This window comes from Cyphellophora europaea (genome assembly GCF_000365145.1).
Source record: "Cyphellophora europaea CBS 101466 unplaced genomic scaffold supercont1.1, whole genome shotgun sequence".
Lineage (NCBI taxonomy): Eukaryota > Fungi > Ascomycota > Eurotiomycetes > Chaetothyriales > Cyphellophoraceae > Cyphellophora > Cyphellophora europaea.
The window spans coordinates 11,115-32,754 of record NW_008481797.1 but is presented as its reverse complement, the minus strand read 5'-3'; the positions used below and the strand labels follow the sequence as shown (position 1 = coordinate 32,754).

The 21,640-nt window shown below is 47.1% G+C and overlaps 2 protein-coding genes across 2 annotated transcripts; one reads left to right on the top strand and one right to left on the bottom strand.

Annotated features, from left to right (window-relative positions):
- Positions 1-909: 909 nt before the first annotated feature.
- Positions 910-1,086, top strand: HMPREF1541_00002 (uncharacterized protein; the record flags this gene model as incomplete). The annotated part of the gene is made up of 1 exon (XM_008712311.1): positions 910-1,086. A coding segment is annotated over one exon (177 nt), but the record flags the coding sequence as incomplete, so codon positions are not given.
- Positions 1,087-17,161: 16,075 nt separating this feature from the next.
- Positions 17,162-17,260, bottom strand: HMPREF1541_00001 (uncharacterized protein; the record flags this gene model as incomplete). Its single annotated transcript, XM_008712310.1, has 1 exon — positions 17,162-17,260. The coding sequence occupies one exon, from the start codon at positions 17,258-17,260 to the stop codon at positions 17,162-17,164; it is 99 nt and encodes a 32-aa protein (XP_008710532.1).
- Between the last annotated feature and the right edge of the window lie 4,380 nt (positions 17,261-21,640).

Genomic DNA, 21,640 nt, shown 5'->3' with positions numbered 1-21,640 from the left:
ACCACTCCTCACTTCACTATAGCTCCTCAGGTCACCTATCCTCACTTCACCACAACTCCTTAGGTAACTACTCCTTACTTCACTATAACTCCTCAGGTAACCACTAGCCTCTCTTATACTTAACTTCCTGATTACTAGAGGATAAGTAATTAGTATAGTAACTCACTAGTAGTAGATATTATACTAGCCCTAGCTACTTAAGTAACTTCTCTCTAACTAGATTATCCCCATATACTCAATCTTAACTAAACTATATACAATCCATCTCTTTATTATACTCTCTACAAAGCCTTCCCCTATTTCTCTCATCACTTCCACTACATTATACCCTCAATAATATTCTGCCTACAGTCTTGCTTAGTATTTATTACCACCTACCTGCCTACCTACCTACTTCTAAGTCACCAAGCTAAGTTCCAAATCCACCCTTATAGTAACAACTTATTCTTCTATTTATATATCACAGTCTATCCGAGCACAAAGCCCTTATTATTAACCCCTCTACCACCCTTCCATCTCCCATTACACTATCTCCCCTTCTACCGCCATCCTAAAATGCCTACTCAGGCCACCAATAACAATACCTATTCTAAGCAGGCCTTCAACAGTCCTACAAGCTCTAAAAACAACAACAAAGGCAAAATTTATACTACCACTACCCCGTTAGACAATAGTACTAAAACGAGAACACATAAAAAGATATTGAAGGGCACTTTCTCCCTCTACATTCTTCGGGGTTCATATATATAACCTCTTCTCTCCAACTAGCAACGACTCATACATTTGCAGTTCTTAAATACCTTCATCCTAACCTGAACATCTCTCAGCGTGCCATGTCAGTGATAAACTCTCTTATTCTAGGTAAATCTTATACTCTTCCTCATTAAGATCTTATACTAACTTCCCTTTGACCTCTTTGAGTGTATTACTACAGAGTCCTCTAGGCTCGCCGCTTACAACAAGTTATCCACCATCTCCTCTCGCGATATCCAGACTGTAACTAGACTTGTCCTTCCTCCTGGCCTAACTCCGCACACCATCTCCGCGGGCAACCAAGCCACCACAAGTTACTCCTTCCACACTAAGCGATCTCCAACCTCCTAAGCATGATAGACTATGCTCATATCCTTAATTCCACTGAAGAGCGCCTGGATAGATCTGTTAATACTCTACATCCACTGCCATTAACCCTCAATAGCTCTTGTAGAGGTCCTAGGCTATTGTCACTAAGGGTCTGGGTTTTTGCTCTAGCCTGTGTATGTCTTCACATACCCTCAATATCGGCGGGGGAAGCTACTGTAAGTATAACATCTCTATCCGCATGTTAGATACTTGCCTAGGTAGTTTGCTAATACATCCACAGTCTAGAGTAATTTGAAGTCCCGAGTCTCCAACAGATTTCCTCCAATTCGACATATATATTCCTCCCCTCACCTAAAATACACTCCTCAGGTAACTACCATGCCCTAATACCACTTCCAATTTGGTTACCTGAGTACCACCTACTACACTTGACCCTCTAGTTATCCGCCGCTGCGCTTTGTACTTCCTCTTGTGCCTACTATCTCCTTTAAGCCACGCATAAAGGGCGCAGACCGATACTATTGAGAATGTCGTATACACACGCACCTTAGAATGTTGGTAAAGAAACGTTTGAGATTATCGGTGTTATTCTGAAGCTAGCTAACCAAGAAGGTTGCCCCACTGAATACCTGCCCACAATAACCCGCCACTTAATAGTTAAAACATGCCTCTTGTTGATACTAGTCCACCCGCTAGTACTATTATCAGTCTTATCTATCTAACATTGGTTGACTGTTGCTTGCCATGGCTATCCACGCGAGAGATTAGTGTTAAGGAAAAAGAAGGAAGTTAATGGGGAAATATGCTTGAGAGTCAGAACTCCTTGACAGACCTAGGTTCATTAGCGCTCAGTTCCTCAGTTGTTAAGTTAGCGAACTTACCCGATGCCATTGCTACTTCTAATATTAGAAAGGGGGCGGGGTAGCAGCGCCAGTCAAGTCAAGAATACCAGTACCCCAGTTCTTTGCAGTAGGGCTCTGGCTGATACAAGAGATGTTGGTGGCAGGACACTTGTTGTTGGCAGGCGAGCCCTGTTTGGTCGCTGAGAAGGTGCGCTTTAGGTTGACTGTAGGGGAGGTGCTAGCACTAGCTTGAGTTTTGACTGTTATAGGCTCTCCAGTGGTCTAAGTATTCACATCTAGGGCTGGAGCAGGCACAAACCACGGGCTGTAGCCGCCTGAAGTACGCTTAGACTTCTTAGTAGCATCTAAGCCTGCAGCTGTGACCGCAGTGTTATACGCGACCAACGATTCCAGGAAAGCATCAGTAAAGTACTTGTTAGCCACTATAAGCTGGTTAGTCACACCAACAAACCACAAAACAGTTGCGACTTATAGCTAAGGTTGAGGTCCACAGCAGCCTGTAACACCTCAGGAGTACCACCCTTTAGAACACCGCTATACTTGGCTATAAATGTAAAGGTCCCGTACACTAACTGTTTATGTTAGACATGAGCTAGATACATTGTACTTAACTTACCTTACAGATGTCAGCAGCAACACCTGGATTCTTTGTGTCATCCACACTCCACACGGCGATCTTCTCCTTAACTGTCTCCCACACCACCTTTTGGTCACTCTTGTTAAGGGCCTCGATCTTCTAGCTAATCATAAGCTTGCGCGAAACATCGGTCATGATAGTAGGCATATTAAAGAAAGTTGGAGTGTAGAGGAGAATTAGGGGATTAAAGGAGTTAAAGATTATTGGACCAGATATCAAAGTAGAGAGGTTAAGGTATACGCGAGGACAAGAAGATACTTGGTTATAGCCTGTATTTAAAGGCGGATATTAACGCTGGTTGATGTAAACACAGGGTGATAACATTGTAGATCAACCTCAAGTGATCGCAACCCGCGCTTAATCAGTTGATCCTTTGCCCTTAGGATCAGTTGCCATGGCACAAGGCAGGTTGTTAATCAAGCGCTTGATCATATCGCCAAAGTGGGGCCAAGGCTGTTGATTTCAAGAGACTGCCTTAGCCTTGTTAATCACAGTTAGCACTTTAACGTAATGTTATCCGGTCACTACAGAACAGCACAGTACAATGCAATAACAATCTTCATTCCCAAGTATGTACTATCTAGCCTATACAGGCAGACCACATCTTCCATATACCCCCAGTAGTTTGCAAGGCAGTTAGAGGAGTCAGTCTAGAAGTGATACATCCAGTTCCATCAATCTATCTTCGTCACACCTGCCCATTTCAATACCTAGCTAGATCAACTAGTTAGTATATCTACAGGTTGTCAGTGGTGGAGTAGACACACTCAGCTTAGGCCCATTTAAAGGGAGGGTCCTTGATCTGCTTCTCAAAGTGCACTGTCTTGCCGGCGCTCAATCGGTGTGAGCCCTCTTTGTTCGCGATAACCGCCTTGTGTGGGGTGGTGAAGGGGTTACCCGCCTTGGAGGTAGAGTTGCTGATGATAAAGGGTTGTGCCGAAGCCTGTTCTGCCTGTACTAAAGCTTCTTGCTGGGACTCTTTAGCGGGCTCTTGAAGAGTTATCCTATCAGGCGGGAAGGTATTAGGTAACTCTGCTATAGCCACTATGAACCAGTTAGTACCAGGACCAGCATAAAGAACTGTGACATACCACTTATAACACTTGAGATAGCAACATTAGTGAACATAACCGCATTTGAACCAAAGTCCTGCTTCCACTCCTGCGTGAACTTAGCCACTGCTACCATTACCTACTAGAGTTAGTGTCTGTTACTCTTATGTGTATCATGCTTACATCTATGGCACCGGCAATCAGGTTATTATGCTCTCCTACTTCCCATTTCTAGTTATTTATAAGCTGCTCTATCCACGCATATACCTTTAACTTTATCTCCCTATTAAGACCTTTAGTAGCATTTACCGCTGTAGAAACAGGGTTGAGCTGTAGTGTCACTATAGTGCCTAAGAACAGTAGTTAGAGAGTGGTAGGAGAATATATCTGTGAATGGCTTATACAGTAGCTAATGTAGTGTTACTGATGAAAGTAAAGTAGTTGTCAACAATATTGATCTGAAGGCTTGATTTTAAGAGGTCTACAATCTTAAAATCATGTCACACATATTAGCAGGCAGATTAAATTAGATCTCTTGGCGCGTACAACAAAAGCGGGCTATCACTACTTCTGCCCATAACATATCGTCGCGGTACCTACTATTACCCTTTGCTCCTTCTCCTTCTCCTTAAATACCCTATCGCTTTCAAATCAACTCTTCTATTAATAGCGTCATCAAAGCCAGTTCCCCTTTACCTCGGCGCTACAGCCTACCTCCGCCAGCACCCCGCCTTCCAGTACTACAACCCCTTTTCTTGTCTTCTCTCCAGCTAACACCATACAATAGAGTATCTTCTAATCGTGAAGGTGACTGGACCTACACATTCCACCTGCGGCCTGATAAGATTGAAACAATGAAAGAAACCGCAAAGATTGATGACAATACACTACAGAGCCTCGCCGCGCAGTCCATCCAACTTGGCTATTCATCCACCCCCTTTCCTGTTGCATGGCAAGCATCGGACAATAAACCGCCCTTCCTCTTCCTCCTACCTCTGCTGGTGCAATAGGACCAACCTGACAGGACTGTTAGCCAAGCAATTGTGGATTCATTCCCTAACTGCATGCTCTAGCCCTTCAGGCAGCAAGCTCATGATTACTTGTGCGCGATTAATGTAATCTTGTATCTGCTGCGGTATACAGCAGCAGGTATCACACGTGGGGATAGAAATATTGACGCGTTTATACGCGAGACTACTGACAACTCCACTGTGCACTAGCTCATTACAACACTGAATCGTCAGGTTTAGAGCGAGTTGCTGAACAACAACGAAGTCAACAATATCCGCGATAAGATCCTCAACGCCTATATTGAGTACAAGGGCTATAAAGATGCCAATACCGCCTACAGCAACCTTAGTATCGTCACCCTAGCCAGATTCTATCTCCCTCTTTTCCCCATCTTCTCCTGGTCCGAGATCAAGATCTTGACCTGCTGCGATAATAACCCGGTTGTCTCCAGCAGCGGGCTCTCCCGCGTATCCGTTATCAGCACCTCCAGCTTCCCCCCTGGCAAACCTCAGACTATCCAGGCATTTGTGGACGCCCGCTTCAATTAAAAGTAACTCCCCCCCTAGTAGGAGCCCTGCACTAATGGTGAGCGGTGTGCTCGCATTCCCTCCCAACACTGACAAGTTAACCGCCTCCCCGGCTACCTGGCCATCGCTTTTAGTAATCCACTCACCCCCAAGGAGGCGTAGAAGCGTGGTACACAGGACACACTCACCGTTCGCGCCTGCCTCCTTGGCCGCCACAGTGTTGTTAGTGAAGCTACCTACCAGCCCTGCTGGGCGACCTTCAGAGAAACATTTGTCCCTGGTGGACACTTTGTCAGTCGGTACCTTAAGGAGCTCGCTGTGGAAAAAAGCAAGGATAGCTGGCACTACAAACCTCTAAGAAAGTGACTAAACATACAAGTTATAGCACAGGCGTTGACTAACAAAGGCAAATAGTGGCCGGAGGGCCTATATGACCTCCACCTTATGGTCTACCACAAGCTATAGGTGACCACACGAACATGTTATTGCTCTAGTTAGATAGAGTTATTGTCAGAATACACACCATGTACCATTACCCAGCCCTTGGCCAGTGTTACCAGAGAATACAAATTTACCGTGGATCTTCAGACTATGATTCGGGTCCTACCAGTGGTACTATCTTCAAGTAGCTAGCCAGTATCTTTGCCTACCCCTTCTGATCGCATCTTCCCAGATTTAGCTGCAATACCTAGTAGTATGTCATACCTGCACCATGGTGGTCTGCCATCCTCACCTACTACTCCACCCACTGGACCCCGTTCTTGAAGATAACACAATAGTCAGTCGCCGCCATTGGCGCCACGCCTGGCTCGCCCTCTGCCCCAGCCTCAAATACATCCGCTGCTCCCTGTGTGTCATAGGTGCCCTCTATCTGTGTGGTCTCTGTGGTATCGGTCTGGTTAGGAACAGTCATGCCACATTCTTTCGCAGCGTTAGCAGCCACTGTAACATTATTAGTACATACCGCATCACACCACTCAATACTGAGAGGGACACTTTCCCTACACTATAAACACTGTCAACCACTATATCACCTCTGGCGGTCCATTAGTATTAGCTTCACACAGTCGCTTAGTGAATATAAGTCCTCCACTGGCCAGCTAATTGTGTCAGTGCTCGGTGCTTGTGGAGTATTAGAGTTACAACTTACATTGACCGCATGCACCAGCACCGAACTGTCGGCTAGTATATCAAGTTCATCAACTCGGAGATCTGTCTTGGTTTCAAAGGTAGCACAGGTAACAGCAACAATCCTCTCTACTAGCTCCTTATTATTGTGCGCCTACACTAGCTGTGTATTATTACAGACATATTCAGCTTAAGCCTCAGCTTCTATCTTAACGGAGTGTAGTGTGAGAAGAGTAATACATGGCTTGTATTGTGGGAAGGGTGCAACCGAATTTAACGTAATGTTACGACAGATAAATCCACCAGTGATATTGAGTGACCTAATCCAGCACACGCTTAATCAATTCTAATTTGATCCTATTGATCATATATTGTAGATTAGGACCAATCACAGTACGCCATTAGCCTCTAACACCCAATTACTTAGATTATAACCTGCCTTGTGGCTTAGCACCAGTCCGCAGGTAACCTTTTCGCCTTGTTGCTTTGCACTAAGATAGTTACCTGAAGACCATCCTGCCTCCTAAACATACCCTGTAGCCCAATACTACACCTAGAGGAGCGGCTATCGCCTTTGCAATCTGTTAAGTTAATATTGTAGCAAGTCAAATCACTAGATCAAGCGTCGTATCACCAATATTCCGCCTCTAGATCATAAAATATAATTGTTGCGGTCGCGGCCTTCGTTCCCTAGGCGACTTGGGCTGTGATCAAATTTTCCTACAATCAGGTGTTATAGCAAAATGATTGGCGTTGATCTGGACACGCGTTTACCTTAATCACACTATAACTTATAATTCTTGCTCTTGTTAATAAATCTTTCTCTCTATCCTACCACTCTCTCTAACACCCTCTTCCCTCTACCTTTATCTTCCTCTACCTTTATCTTCCTCTATATTATCTTCCTCTACCTCATTCTTCCTCTATCCACTTCCTAAACGCTACCTTCTTTTCACTGTAATAGCGGTCCCCAACTACTCGCTATCGGCGCCTGACTACCAGGGTCCTGACGCTTTTATCATTAACGCTCCCTCTGAGATCCACCGCGAAATTCTTAAAATTAAGAACGCTAGTGAAACACTTATTAACTACACCTGTGATATACCAGACAAAGATATTAAGATATACTATCTCTTCTAGATCTGTGAAGTCAGTCCTCCTCTCCTGTATGCTTGTTCACTGCTTACTGATCACAGGGCCACAGCAACACTGAGTCCTTACTCTCTAAGTACCTCATCCCCTCCGAGCAAGGACCACAATACAAGGAATGTAGTCCTGAGACTGCTCTTGTTATCAAAGCTATTGTCAACTACCTCACATGGTATACGAAGTCTGCTGGCATCAGCAATAAGCACATTATAGAGTATCTAAAGGCGGCCGGTATTTTCACAGGCAATACCCCTGCCACCAGCGGCGCTGGGCCCTAGGGTCTACCTGAAGCTATTGCCAGTCTCCTCAACCCCCAGATCATGGCTAGCAATGCCCCTAAGGCGGTGATTCCTGTCCCTAATGAGCAAGTATCGCCCGAAGGCTACATGCTTTATCCACAAGCCATTGCACCTACAGGTACTATAAGCTCTGTCAAACTTCTGCGTCGCTTCCGCATGGTCTCCAGTAACTACCTGAACCGCCTATTCCAACTAGCCAGCAATCTCTGTAGTAGCAAGAGTACTCTGCTCACTAACAATGATATAAACAACATCTGGACCTTCTTTAATAAGCACTTCTTTAGCGGTAAAGCCCTTGCTCACGTTCAGAAGGTTATCTTTGCATGCCGCAACCATCAGACAGATGATCTTGTGGTGTAGAAGCTCGACAACTTCTGTGCAGATATTGTTTATTGGCACGACCTCCCTCCTGATCCACAGTTTATAGAATACCTTTAAGTCACTAGTACAGACATTAAGTCTTAACGTTCCGGGGCTATAAAGCAGCTCGCTACTACACTTGTATACCTCCAGAAGCATGAAATCTACAAGGCTATCAGTAACAGTTAGGTCACCAAGCCTCTCCGCTCTGCTTGGTACAAGTGGCTCTTGCGCACCACTAACAACCACCCTTCCCTTCAAGCTTATCCAGACAACCTCTATAGTATGGTCAAGGAGTGATACACTATCTGCTTCAGTACTAGTGGTACCTTACAGGATACCTCTCACCTACACAACGCCTTGGTTAATCACCTCACCGCTGAGTTTAGCGCTAGCATCTATATATTCCTCACCACTGAGGCCCTGTATTAGTAAGTACCTACCCTCTATCTTACAGATCACCTACTGACTGTTCCTAGTCTTAAGTGTGTTAGTCCCGCTAAGCTTATTGCCTGCGGCATCCTCGGTAACATCCACATCACCCTTCCCAAGATTAATAGTATCCTTAGTATTATCAGCAAACATCTTCTTGAGCAATAGGCCGCTAGCTACCCTGTTAAGCTGGACAACATCAATCTTGGTAAGCCTTTAGACTGCCTTAGTATGCTGACTACCGCCCAGGACACTTACACTGCAGCGGTCACCTGTCACATACCAGATAACCCTAAGATTGCGAGAGAGGTTGGCTATATCTACTATTCTTGAAGTCCCTGTTACCGCCTTCTACCACACTATTCCCCTTCCTTCTATCCTTACACTCCCTACATCATCTCATCCGCCTTCCAACACCTATGGTCAGACTTCGCGTGCCGCGACAGCGGCTGTCTGCTACAGCTCACTTTCCACAATCTGACATATTAAAACACTATGTTGCTAACTGATCAGCGCCATCCCACGCTTTGTCAGGCCTAGCCTAGGCCATTAGTAGTCTAGACACATGAATCCCTAGGGGATTGTCTGTTAGGGTTAGCTTATAGATTAGCTTCTTAATAGGCCAGAATCATAAATAATTATAATCAAACACCCCATCTACCAAGTGTATATGTGAACGTGATCTTGATGGCGCCGCTCTATAGCCTGTCCAAGAGCCCTTACACCTCAGGGTCTAAGTGTGCCTTTACTAATAGATAGTTTTAAAGCCCCAGTGGTGAGAGAGGGATGCTACTCAGGTCACCAATATATGAGGACCGAGCACTACCATACAGTTACCAGAGGACTTCTCCACTGGGTACTTTGATGTACAGTCTTGATACAATCTCTATTTATACATATGTCAGATACAGTATATTGCAGGGATCTACTCAGGACCTCGCTGCCGCTCCTTAGTCTCTATCTAGGTACCAAGCGGGAAGGCCCCATCCCTTGTTATCGCCGTACCCTAACGTAGAGATACCACACCCTAACACCACACTGGCATAGACAGGATTCCGCGCCTATCTCACTGGTGTGTAGTTTCGCCCATCCTTGTCCAGACATTATTGACTGGTACAACGAATTTGCTATAGACCTTGCCCACTAAACCCGTAGACAGTTTCGCTATATGGTCGCTAACACTGGCCTTATTGCGCAGGTTGCAACGTTTGCTTCCCGCTACTATGTGAGTGACCAGCTGGAAAGCTTTCTCCTTTTACACCAAACATTGAGGACACGCTTGTATACGGCCGAGGTGGTTCATCTTGTCTAACTTGTGAGCTCTCAGTGCTGCCGCATTACAGAACGTTTCTTGACATTGCTGGCAACCGCACACCCACAGATCACACTCTATATCGAATTGATGAGCCAGATTGCTATCACCTGGTCCAGGAGGTACGGACACTTGCAGACTGCCCATGGCACACACAAGCTGGCCCACCTGATTGTCTTCTGCCGGCTCGCCGCGCACCTTACCCTGCACAGCCCGCTTTATCTCCTCCTCTGCTGTGTTATGCTCTAGCGAGCTTGTAATGCTAACTGACTTGTTATCCTGAGCCTCGCGTAGATTGGGGTTCCTCATTTCCTCTGGCCAGTTATCCTGTTTAATCTGAGCTGGGTACATCTTTGTATAAACCAGCTTGGCCTTAAAGCTGCGCTGCTGTGTAGCCTTATCATTATCTATCTTCTACTCTCCTTGATGGTAATACCACATGTCTTAGGTGATGACCGGGCAATATCCTCCTTTAATATGACATACAAGCTCACCCACCCCGGTGATAGCCACTTTGCAGCCCAGACACAATAGCATAACTGGTGCGCCTGGGCACTACATTCCTCCAGTCAGTCTATCTTCTCTTCCTTACACACAGCCCGAGACTTACCCTGGGAAGGTAGCTATTATACAAGCGCCGGCTAGAGCGCGCAGTGTCCCAGATAAAGCTACAATCGGGACAATGGCCTGACTGTGGTTAGCCCACGTTCCAACGCCAACACACAAGGGACTTACCATGTTTGATCTTGTCTGCCATCTGGTGCCCTGCTAGCTCTCTTGCGCTACCAAAGTCCAGACAGCAGACCTCACAATAGTGGTGACAATTGTCTTGTACACGAGTCTTGTGCTTATACAGCTTCTTATTATCTATAAAGGACTTGAAGCAAAAGGTGTACACCACATTCATCTTTCCAGCCAGATCTAAGGGTTAAGGATTAGCAATACTCGCCCCAGGAGCCCTGTAAACTTACAGTTAAGAAAGGAGGAAGTAGAATAGGATGTAGGATCAAGGTTCAAGACACTGTTGACTGCCCAACATGGGAAACGTACATATAGAGTAGCAGCACAGCTTCACGATCGTGTCAGTAAGGTAGTCCAGAGTTAGGTACCAGGAGTGGCCGATCTATAAACAACAGGCCCAGGTATATCAGACACTAGGTCTTAGCAAGGCTGCTCCTTGTTTATAAAAGTGCAGCCCACTTGAAATTAAACACTATACTACACAACCTCTCCTTGATTCTTCCTTGTGTACTTGATAGCAGGCTTACTATCACTACCTTGCCTTGCTTCCACTATTCACTTAGTAGTCGCTAACCATAGACAACCTTGACAATCCCTGTCAGCTTTTAGACGATACCCTCTACTCCGTATATCTCCCCTCTATTATCCTCTACCACCTGTGACCTAACCCAAACCTAGAAGCTCAAGCTGTTGATTTAAGAGTCTTACCGCTGTGATATTTCAGGACATGCCTACAACACCACATTCTACAAAGGTATGTACTGACATCTAATACTAGAGTATTTGTTAGCTCACTCTCTTTTCTAGCCCGCTATAGCTAAGATCCTGCTTCTTCCACTCTCACACAGAGCACATCTCCCCGCCTAAGCTTGTCCAAGGATATTCCTGCCACAGGTAATCCGACTAAAGACCAGCCCTAAAACCCTCCTGCCCTACCCGCTGTTTAACAGGGCTAGGATAAAGGCCTTCACTAGCTAGAGTGTAAAACCACTACTACCACACGCTGTATAACCAGACGCAGTGATATGAGTATCAACGATATTATTCACTAAGCCTATTGAAACAAGTCAGCTAAGCCTGCACCTGTCTCTTTTTCCTTTAACCCCCCTCCTTCCTCCTACTATTCTGAGCCTGCGCCTGGCCCCTCCATATAAGTCCCTAGACAGTCTCAGCCTCTTAACACAGAAGATATACCTGCTCCTCTGAGCCCGCTAGTGTAGTGTCTAGACATCCTGCGGTCTAACACGGACGCTTGATCTACAAGCTTCTCGCTTGAGGTTCTGATGTAGCGCCCAGACATAGTTCACTCCTGTCAAGCCTCTTGTAAGTCAAGCCAAGAGCCTACCCAAGACCAGCTAACTGCCCTGACAGGCCTATCACCACTTCCACAGCAGGAATTTAGACCCTTGTTCTCTGATGAAGAACCGGTTAACATGCTCAACAATCTGACCGGCCCTTCCCCACCCGCTGCGGCTAGTGAGAACCTAGATACAGGCATGATTCAGGAAGATACTAACACTATTATTGTCCAGCCACAGTATGAGCTACCCTGGCAGCGATATTATCACCGCCCCGCTTATGCCAGTGATGCCAAGTAGGAAGTTAACAATAATAACAATAATATACAGTTCAAGTAGATCAGCGGCGTTTCTTCGCAGCCTTGGCCTCCTTTCAGTTGACGCCTATCCTCCTCGCAAGTGCCAGCTAAGCGCTACACAGGCTGAGAGGCTATTAATAGGGCGTTTGCTAACAGAAACTTAAAGCGGGTAGGGTTATTAACTTCCTCTTTAGCCGCGAGATCTATTCGTAAAGCGACTCCAAAGATCTCTAAGCTTACTTCGTCACGCTAGAACACCTCTACTTCTGTGCTAAAGCAGACTACCTAACCTGAAACTATTGATCTCCTCTCGCCTGATGTGTCTTCCTAGGAACCCACCATTAGTACAGCTGGCAAATTATCTATCCAACTACGCCGATATCTAAATGAGTTTACCTATGAAGAATCACAACAGAACTAGTCTTGAGTTCCAACTACTAATAATATCGCTATATTGTCCTACCCTAACACTGTGGTTATTACTTGTTATCCTGACCATGTAACTAAGGAGGCTAGCCACTTATCTAGGTAGGTGCTAAACAGAGGGCACCCAACGCGAAGGTTTTCCAGAATCTGTCTTAAATACCTATTTGATTCCCACTCCGGTAAATTGGGATAAGAGTACACTGTATAATAGCACTCCACCTTATAGAACCACAGGTAGTATAATGCACTTAGAGACCCACTGTCTTCGCCGAACCTTATTATATGATTTCTACCCTACTTATAACCACTATCTATCTACTGTCTACCTGCCATTACTGTGAAGCGTTAAAACTATCCAGGCTACTATTTGGCTTTTTTATATGCTTTCTACATACTTACGCCCCTGATACTGTGCCCCTTATATTCTCTATTGTTGCCTGTTGATTGCCTACCCCTATACTGCTGTTGCTACCATACTAGTGTCTCCTCCTCCAGCCTCTCCTTCGCTAGCAAAGTCTATATCCAACGGGGCAAAAGAGGCGATCGGCTCTATTGGCCCACAGGTTCAGTAGCCTCCCTTATTGAGACACTCTCCTTACTATACAGACAGGATCCTGGCTACATACACGCGCGATATCTTAAGACTGCCATGGAAGGCTTGTTTAACTTTAACCTGACCGGCGCTTTTATTATGCGTGTGTACATCAGCCTCAGTGGGTAGACTGTCCCCTCTCCCTCATGGCCAGTACTTATCAAGTAACCTAGTGTCTAGTCGGCAGCAACCTCTTCCCATTAACTAGCCCTCGGTCTCACCAAACGCTGCACAGTCGCAAAAGTTAAGCTACCAGATCCTCAACACTATCTTTGCTAATACTGAGCTATCCCAGCTGATCCCTAACAACACAACCACCGGCGTAGATCCCCTCCTCCTACCCACCGCCACGCCAAACTCACCAGCCTCACCTACCCCATCACCGCCGGCGACTGTCCTCCGCCATAGCTAACCCTCTGGTGACACCTCTCCGGGCCATAGCAGCACTTGTTCCGCCAATCAAGCCGCCCGCCTCCCCCTAAAGCCCACACCCGCCCCCGAAGCCGTGTCCGGTCCTGTTCGTGTGTCTTCTGCCGCTCTTCAGCACCCTCTCCCACCCCCAGAACTATCCGCGCCTGTTAACACTAACCAGCCACAGCGCCAGTCAGCCAGTCTTAACGCCAAACGTCAGAGTATCCTTCACACTATACAGTACAGTTATTTTAACTGATCCCCCATCCAAGCTCCTTCCGCGTTTCAACACTCCTCAGTGAACCGCCTGACGGCACAACCCACTACACAGTGGTTACCTAAGGATATCCGTGTTAAGGGCCGCCCAACCTTAGTCCAGTGTGTCAGGTTAACACGTCAACACGCCTTCGTCTGTGATATATATGCGACACTATTCTTACTAGCCCAGGATTATATTATTATTCACACGTCACATGCACTTGTAACCTAGTGTAGTGTATTAGCTAGCTTATTATACAAGCCAGATATCCGCATACCTTTAGCATATATTTTTCAACCATATATTATAGGCTTAAGTGTAGCAGCCGCTATACAGGCACCATCCTTCTCCTAAACTTTCCGCCTCACTCTGGAATTTATGTGCCCTACCCCATAACCTAATGACCACGACAACATCTGTCCTGCACCAGTATATCTATAGTGTCACTATCATCCTCTCCATCCTATATTACCTCTATGTGCGGCTGCCAGTTACCCAGCTACCATGGCACTAGTCAGGGGACTGTCTATAGCCATGCCTTCCATGGCGTTCAAGTCCCATCCAAAGTATAACAACTTTATAGTTTGTGTTGATTCCTACACCCACCCAGAAGTCTCGCTTACCCACACCAGACTACCCTCACGTATCTTATGTTAATGATCCTTACTACTACAAACAGTTATGTGAAGTCCAAGATACAGGCCCACCTGAGCTACATCCATCGGCGCTTCTCTGCTATCTCAACACCGGAGACCGCGCCTCCCTTAACCTCATCCTTAGACCTGGTGTCTTTCACCGCAAGAGGTCAGCCAGCCTGTACACAGACCCCCCAGTGTCTGTCACCTTCCTCCTTGGCTGTGCAAGAGACCCCTCCCCCTGCGCTAGAATCCCGGCGTGTATCTCCCACCCAAGTCCTGTCGCAGCTATCACCTGCGTCCATATCCGGCCCAGTCCTACAGAAGCAACCACAGGCTTCATCAGAGGATAGCTCCTTTCACAGCAGAGAATCCACCCCCGGCTCACTGTCCCCACACGTCCGCCTGCGGCTCAAACCCAGCCCGCAGCCGCCGATCGCCCTTAGCCCGCGTGTGTCAGTTAAGGCTGTGCAAGCTAGGAAGGAGGCACTCCAGGCTAAGATCCTCTAGCTGCGGCTAACCATGCTTATCAAGAAGAAGGAGGTGGTCAAAATATTTACGCCCGCTAAGGCGGAGGCTATCGCTACATACTTTGCCCAGTTAGTGTTGCCCGAGACATGTGCGAGGCTTGAAAAGCTCGTTGACTACCTCAGCCGCTAAAAGGACAATTTCCTCTCCTGCCACACTGCCGCTGCTGCCGCCCGTGATAAGGATGTCACACAGATCCGCAATGTCCTTGATTCCTTCCGTTGGGCCAGCGAAGATCGGTCCAAGGCTCCCAGCTATATACAACAGATCCTATACTATATTGGCAAGTGTGACTTCACAGCTGACTGGCGTGTGGTTGTAGATAATGTTCACACTTACAAGCAGTGGAAGGAAGAGTATCTCGCCTAGCAGGCCAATAGCAATAAGAAGTTAAAGAAGCGCTTGGGCACCACCGGCCGTCCGGTGTCGCGTGCCGCGTCTCCTGGGGGCGAGGAGTGCAACACTACACCCCCTACCGCTACCCTGCCAGAGGAGTCTATTATCTTTAACGTGTCGCCAGCTGACCAAGCGCGAGGCGCTAGGCCAAATCCTAAGCCCTATATCCCGCAGCTCCTAGCTCGCTACCTAACTGAGAGTGGGTGTGGCTATAACCTCCTTTCACACGTTACCGAGGCTTGCTGTCATTCACAGCTGAACCTCACCCCTAAAGCCTTCCACAGTCGACTGGGCGAATACAAACCCTTTTATGAGCTTACCCTGGCGCTTGGTCGCGGTGTAATCACACTCCTCCTACCACACACTATCAAGACATATGGTCCTGCTCTCTCTCACACTGTATATATCATGACTAACTATGGGCTCTAGTCTTTAGCGCTGGAACTATGGCCATATCCTTCCGGTTATCTATCTCCTGAAACTGGAAGAGTGCTTCCCATAGATGCCGCAACTTTGTGACATCATAGAGCGCTTCATCCTGCAACCCATTATCAACAGCACGCTCACCTCCCTCACACTATAGCCCCATATGGCTACCTTCACTGAGCGACTAGGTTATCCGCTTGAACAACTGATAACAGCATCTACCAACGCCCGCAGTCGCGTGTTGGGTGAAGTTCCCGCTGATAATGTGTCTCCTCCTATAACCTCACTACACACCCTCCCCCCAGATACTAACGCCAACACCTAACCTAACCCTCCTTCTAGCCACAACCAACTGGCTCTATCCACCACACACTAATATAGAACACCCACCCGCCAGTGAGGAGATTCTCCTTTACAATTAGTAGGTCACCGATTATCTCCCTACCTCAAGGCCAACACATCCGCCCGGCCCTCCTCTAGTGCTACTAACATAGACACAATGGTTAACAGCGTTATACAGAGACCGGCCAAGCGCCCTTGACTCTCCTATCCTGACCCTTATCGTTACAGTCGTACCTCGAACACTTGTAGCGGTACCCGCGCCCCCACTTACTCACACCTCCTCAACCTCTTAGCTACTACACTACCCTCTAGTTAAGCCTTACCCATTACAAAACCCAAGTACACACGAGTGAGTTACAGGTTACATTTGGATCACAGGAGAGTTAATAAACTCTATATGTACACACAGCGAGCACTTATTATAGTTATACATAGTATCATAGCATATTATAGGTAGTATTATCAACTACTTAACATATCATTCATTTACTAGTCTTAAGTAGTTCTATCTAGAACACCACAAATCTATGCCAGTCAGCTGTTGATCTCCTCCATCCTTGTCCAAATGCAATCTCAACTCCACGCTGTCAATATGCACCACTATCTATTTGATCTAGCTCCGCAGATGCTATATGCGTTGTTTTATACTCCCACAGGTTTAGTCCCCTTTATTATTATCTTTGCTAGTATTATATCCTTCTGCTGGATCGTGACCCGCTTCACATGTATAGCTAAAACCCCTGACCAGTAGAAAAGGTTAGTGAGGTAGATCTCAGCCGCCTCATGCAATGCACCTATAGTACTGGCTTGCCAGCGTAGGTCTGATTTCATGTCATTGCCGATTTCTTAAACCAGCCTCATAAAGGGCAGTCTTTATATAAGGAGTTCAGTTGATTTCTGCCGCCAGTTAGTCCCCTTCTATCACTGCACATATTCCGACTCTTACCTGGTATCTTTATATCTCCCTAAGTGCGACTGTACCTGGCTTATAGCGACAAGGCTTTTTAACCTTGCCTGTAGTGTTCTTAGTAGCAAGAGTTGCTTGCCTCCCCATCTGCTATTGGTTAGCTCAATAGCTTTCTTCTGTCAAATCTATTAGCCCAGTCTTCCACCACACGCGTACAACAATCCACCTACTAGCAGTTATCTTTGCCTTCTTCCTCTAAAGCTGCTTAATTCGCGCCATCAAGAATCGCACTATAACATCTGAGTTTGTGACAGCACTAGTCAAGTGTTGACAGTGTACAAAACTTTAATAATATATCACTAACAAGGTGGGTAAAGAGGTAGGTAGAGATATGCCAAGACATATTTAGCGCTGACTACCACTAAAATGCCTATAGCAACCACTCCTTAAGTAACACACATAGAAACCTTGGCACTCCACTAATAACACATTCCTAGCGGATTCTTCTACCTACACCCCTTTTGGAATCAAGAATGGTGACACTATCCAAGTCCCAGCGGTTGATAGAGGCTGCACTCCTTGTTAACCTAGTTGAACCTGACAACCTCGCTTTCCTATCCCGCTTTAGTATCAACACACCATACCTAATACATGATTTAGCCTATAGTGTAATCTTAGCGTCTGTTATCCCCAAGAATTGTATTGTCAGCTTGTATACAGGTATTTTAACCCATGCTATATGGCTTAACATGTCAGTAGCCTCGCCACTCTTTATCTTATTAACTGAGCACAAGCGCCCTAAGAACAGCACTCCCACTGTACAATAGAGGCTCCTACCCCTTATGTTAAAAGAGTTAAAGCGCCTCTATACACGCGAGACTGTCTGCCTCCATATTATCATAGGTGACCTTCCCTTTCTTCCCCAAAAGGTCGTTTATTGTCTGCTTCACTGGCGTGTGCGCGTTTACCTGAACTTTAACACAGCTCCCTACCAGTATCTCAGTCACATGGCACCTAAGGCCTACCTCCACAACAAATACTGTGAACACCCGATCCTTCGCTATAACTGATACACCCTACAGTACTTAGCCTAATACATGCGACCATTAGTACAGATAGTCCACAAGGGTGTGGTCCTCAGCAATACAGCTGCGTTTTAAGATAGGTCATTAAGCGCCAATCCTAATCTTAACATCAGCCTTCTAGACCCTAAAGACTACACTAGCAACCTAACCCCTTCCTTAGCAGCCGTTCCAGGAAGTCCATCAGGTATCAGGCTCCTAACACCTCCTGCATCTGATAACAGACACAATCACAGCCAGGCGCCTCCTCGCAACAACTTCCTTTGACTGGCGGTCCTTCCATCAATCTTGATCTTTGACTTCTAACACTATATGTGTGGCTACCTAGCGCGCCCGCGGTACATATATAATAAGATCCACAGGACTATCCTCTACCTCCACCACCTGCTCGCTCTAGGCCGTGCCCTCAGGCACTTTCAGCATAGCCATGACTTTAGGCTTCCCCTGCACCTCCTGCATACCATTTGTAAGCTGACTAGCAAATAGTTGACATACAATATAGGCGCTGATCTAATGTTTCAGCTGAAGCGAGAATAGGTCGCCCGTGTTGTGAAGCTGCAGCATCTGTTGTCCTTGTTTCGTAACTACTGAGCGCCAATATATACTCTATATACCAATTATCTGCGCTGTTAGCACTGCCTATATTGAATTATTTCCAGTGTCAGCCTTAGCCTTAGCTAGCGAGGAAGTTAGAGGAGGAGGCAGAAGTGTTGAGGAGCCACCTGATGTGGTAACACAGCAAGCAAGCCAGGGTCAGACGCATTTGTCTCGGGTAGGGGTGAACCCCTCAGACAAGGCCAGGTGGCTAGAGCACAAGCACAGGACAAGATTCGCTGTTATGAGGTAGATAGAGTACTCCTCAAGTAACAAAATTCCCATCTCCCACCTTCAGTTAATAGCTACCTGAGGTCTTCCATATTGTCGCATAGCTTTGAGTATCTTCTAGCCCACTCCTAGTTGTACATAGTATTTCAACAGACAAAGATATTCTGACAATATGCCGCCCTGTTGACAGGCACGCATCTCCCCAGTGACTCGCTTCCTCCAACACCTTACTGGTTATGGCAGGCAACCGCGCCCCTATAGCATTCATCGCCACACTTGCGATTCTTTTTAACGCACGCGCAGTTGTCACATCTGCCCGTCTGGCACCTACATCCTTGCACACTCTTGTCCTTATTCGTCAGACCGCGCAGAAGCTCCGCAAATTCCTGCGAGTGTCATCAGTGTTAAGCCATAAGGATCCCATACAAGAGGGGTACATACATTCCAGACATTCTTCAGTACATCTCGGTCTCATGGCCACGGCAAAGTCTGCTACTCCAGAGGCAGAGTCGCTTCCTTAACAGCCAACATCACCCAAGACCTAACTTCAGTTTCAAAGTCCAGCGGAAGGTCCTTATTACTGGACTGTGCATCTCGCAGATCCCAGGTCGCCTGCGTAATGTACATGTCTATCATTCCCGAGTGCCAGTACATCATTCCTATGCAAAGGGAGTTCTCTAACGTTACCACCGCGTGAGCGCAGCCAGCAGGCATCACCAATGTGTCTCCTGTCCGCACACATACGGGTACCAGTGCACAAGCAGGGTAAGTGCTGTTTGTGCGGTCTATCCACACCATTCGATCGGCATTGTCCATAGAGGGCCACAGCAGGAACAGTTTGTCACCTTTGTCCACGTGAATCACCGTGATCACCCCTGTGGCGTTAACATGAACCTCAGAGTAGCTGTGCTTTCCCCCATACAGACTGAACTTGGCCTTTGACTCAAACCCTTCTGGATTATGGCCCCAGGCCTTCTGTAGCGCCTGCTCACCACCCACTAGACATTAAATTGTAGACATTTCCCTGACTACGGCAACAAAGGGCATCATTGGGTTCAACTTGAATAGCGGAAGATCCAACAGGTTCACAACCGCGGTGTGGTTATTGTCTTCAAGTATGCGCAAGACTGAACAACAATCAGTCTTCATGGCGGTAATAAAGTCCTCATCTGCCAGCGCATGTTGACACTGCCGGTCAGACTACACCGGCTTGTTGTTGTCAGTGCCCATATAGACGTAATCCTTGCGCGCGCGAGACTGGAAATGTATGTTGACGGTGGTCTTGCGGCGCAGGCAGTCCTCAACATCTCGTCACGTTAACAGCTCTCCTGGGCGGCTGCACAGCGCCCGTGAGATCAACAGCGGCACTTGGACACCCATCTGGAGGATTTCTTCAGCATACACGTCCGTGGTAACCAGCACGGTATAGTACTGATCCTTATTAACAATCTCGCCATCGCCCGCAATATTCCGGATATAGTAGTAGCTCTGCGTATCCTTCAGCCACATGTGGTTATTAACACAGGCGCGACACAGCTGCTCAAGCAGTCTGGGTCCTTGCTCCGCTAGCAGGGATAATTCTACCATGTCCTCTAAACGGGCCTCTAACACCTCTATAGCTATAGCGGTCCTATATATGGAGGCTATGCGCGCCTCTTGCATCGTGTCCCCCATGTCAGTGCTGTCAAGCCAGCCACCAACCTTAGAAAGCAGGTAGAGGACCTTAGCCAGAGGGTTCCACCCAGGGCGATGCTAAAGCAGCAGACCTTGCGCTGAGATTCTGTCTGAGATGTCCACCATCTGTTGCTTCAAGCGTGCGCTGCGGAGGTCCCAAGCACCGGAGTTCGCTAGCGCCGCCGCGCCCTCGGGCTCAACACGGTCAGGAGTGTCCTTATTACCGCTAACCACATTTTCTGTACCATCGAGACCGTGCCATTCACTGCCGTTAACATTGTCATCATCATTCTCGGTATCATCTTCTGCCTGATTTTCTTCGCGTGTATACTCGCCGTTGACGTCACCGTTAACGCCGTCGTCCTCGGCATCGTCGTCAGCATCGTCATTGGCATCGTTGGCGTCTTCATCCTTGTCACTCGCCTCCGGGTCCTCCTCACCTCTGACTCTAGCGCAGATCTTCTGCAGTTACTCCAGCTGGTCTCTGAAGTCCGGTTTTAGAACCGGCAGGGGCCCACAGGGGAGTAGAAGCGGCTCACCATCCTCTGGGACATTTATGTCCATGGCGCTAGAGATGCTGCTGGATTCTTTGTCCACCAGCTTCTCCTTACCCCGTATGAAGTGGCGTCTAGGCTCCTTACCACCTTGATCCAACATCTAGACCTATTGGCTCAGCAGTGGGACTATCTAGTGGATATCTTTCCAATACCAAACTCTATTCTTTATGGGACACCAGGCATAGCAGTACACACACCACTCCTTCTTAGACTCTTTCATTCGCAGCTTAGGCTCTTGCGCGCGCAGCCATTATGTCAATTTATGCCAGATACTAACATGCTTCCGTGACATGTGCCGCATCAGCTGCTTCACAACATGGCTCTCTTTACAGTACAGGCACTCCTCTCTCTTTACAACAGTCCTGGTCTTGGTGTTGCCTTTGCCCTTG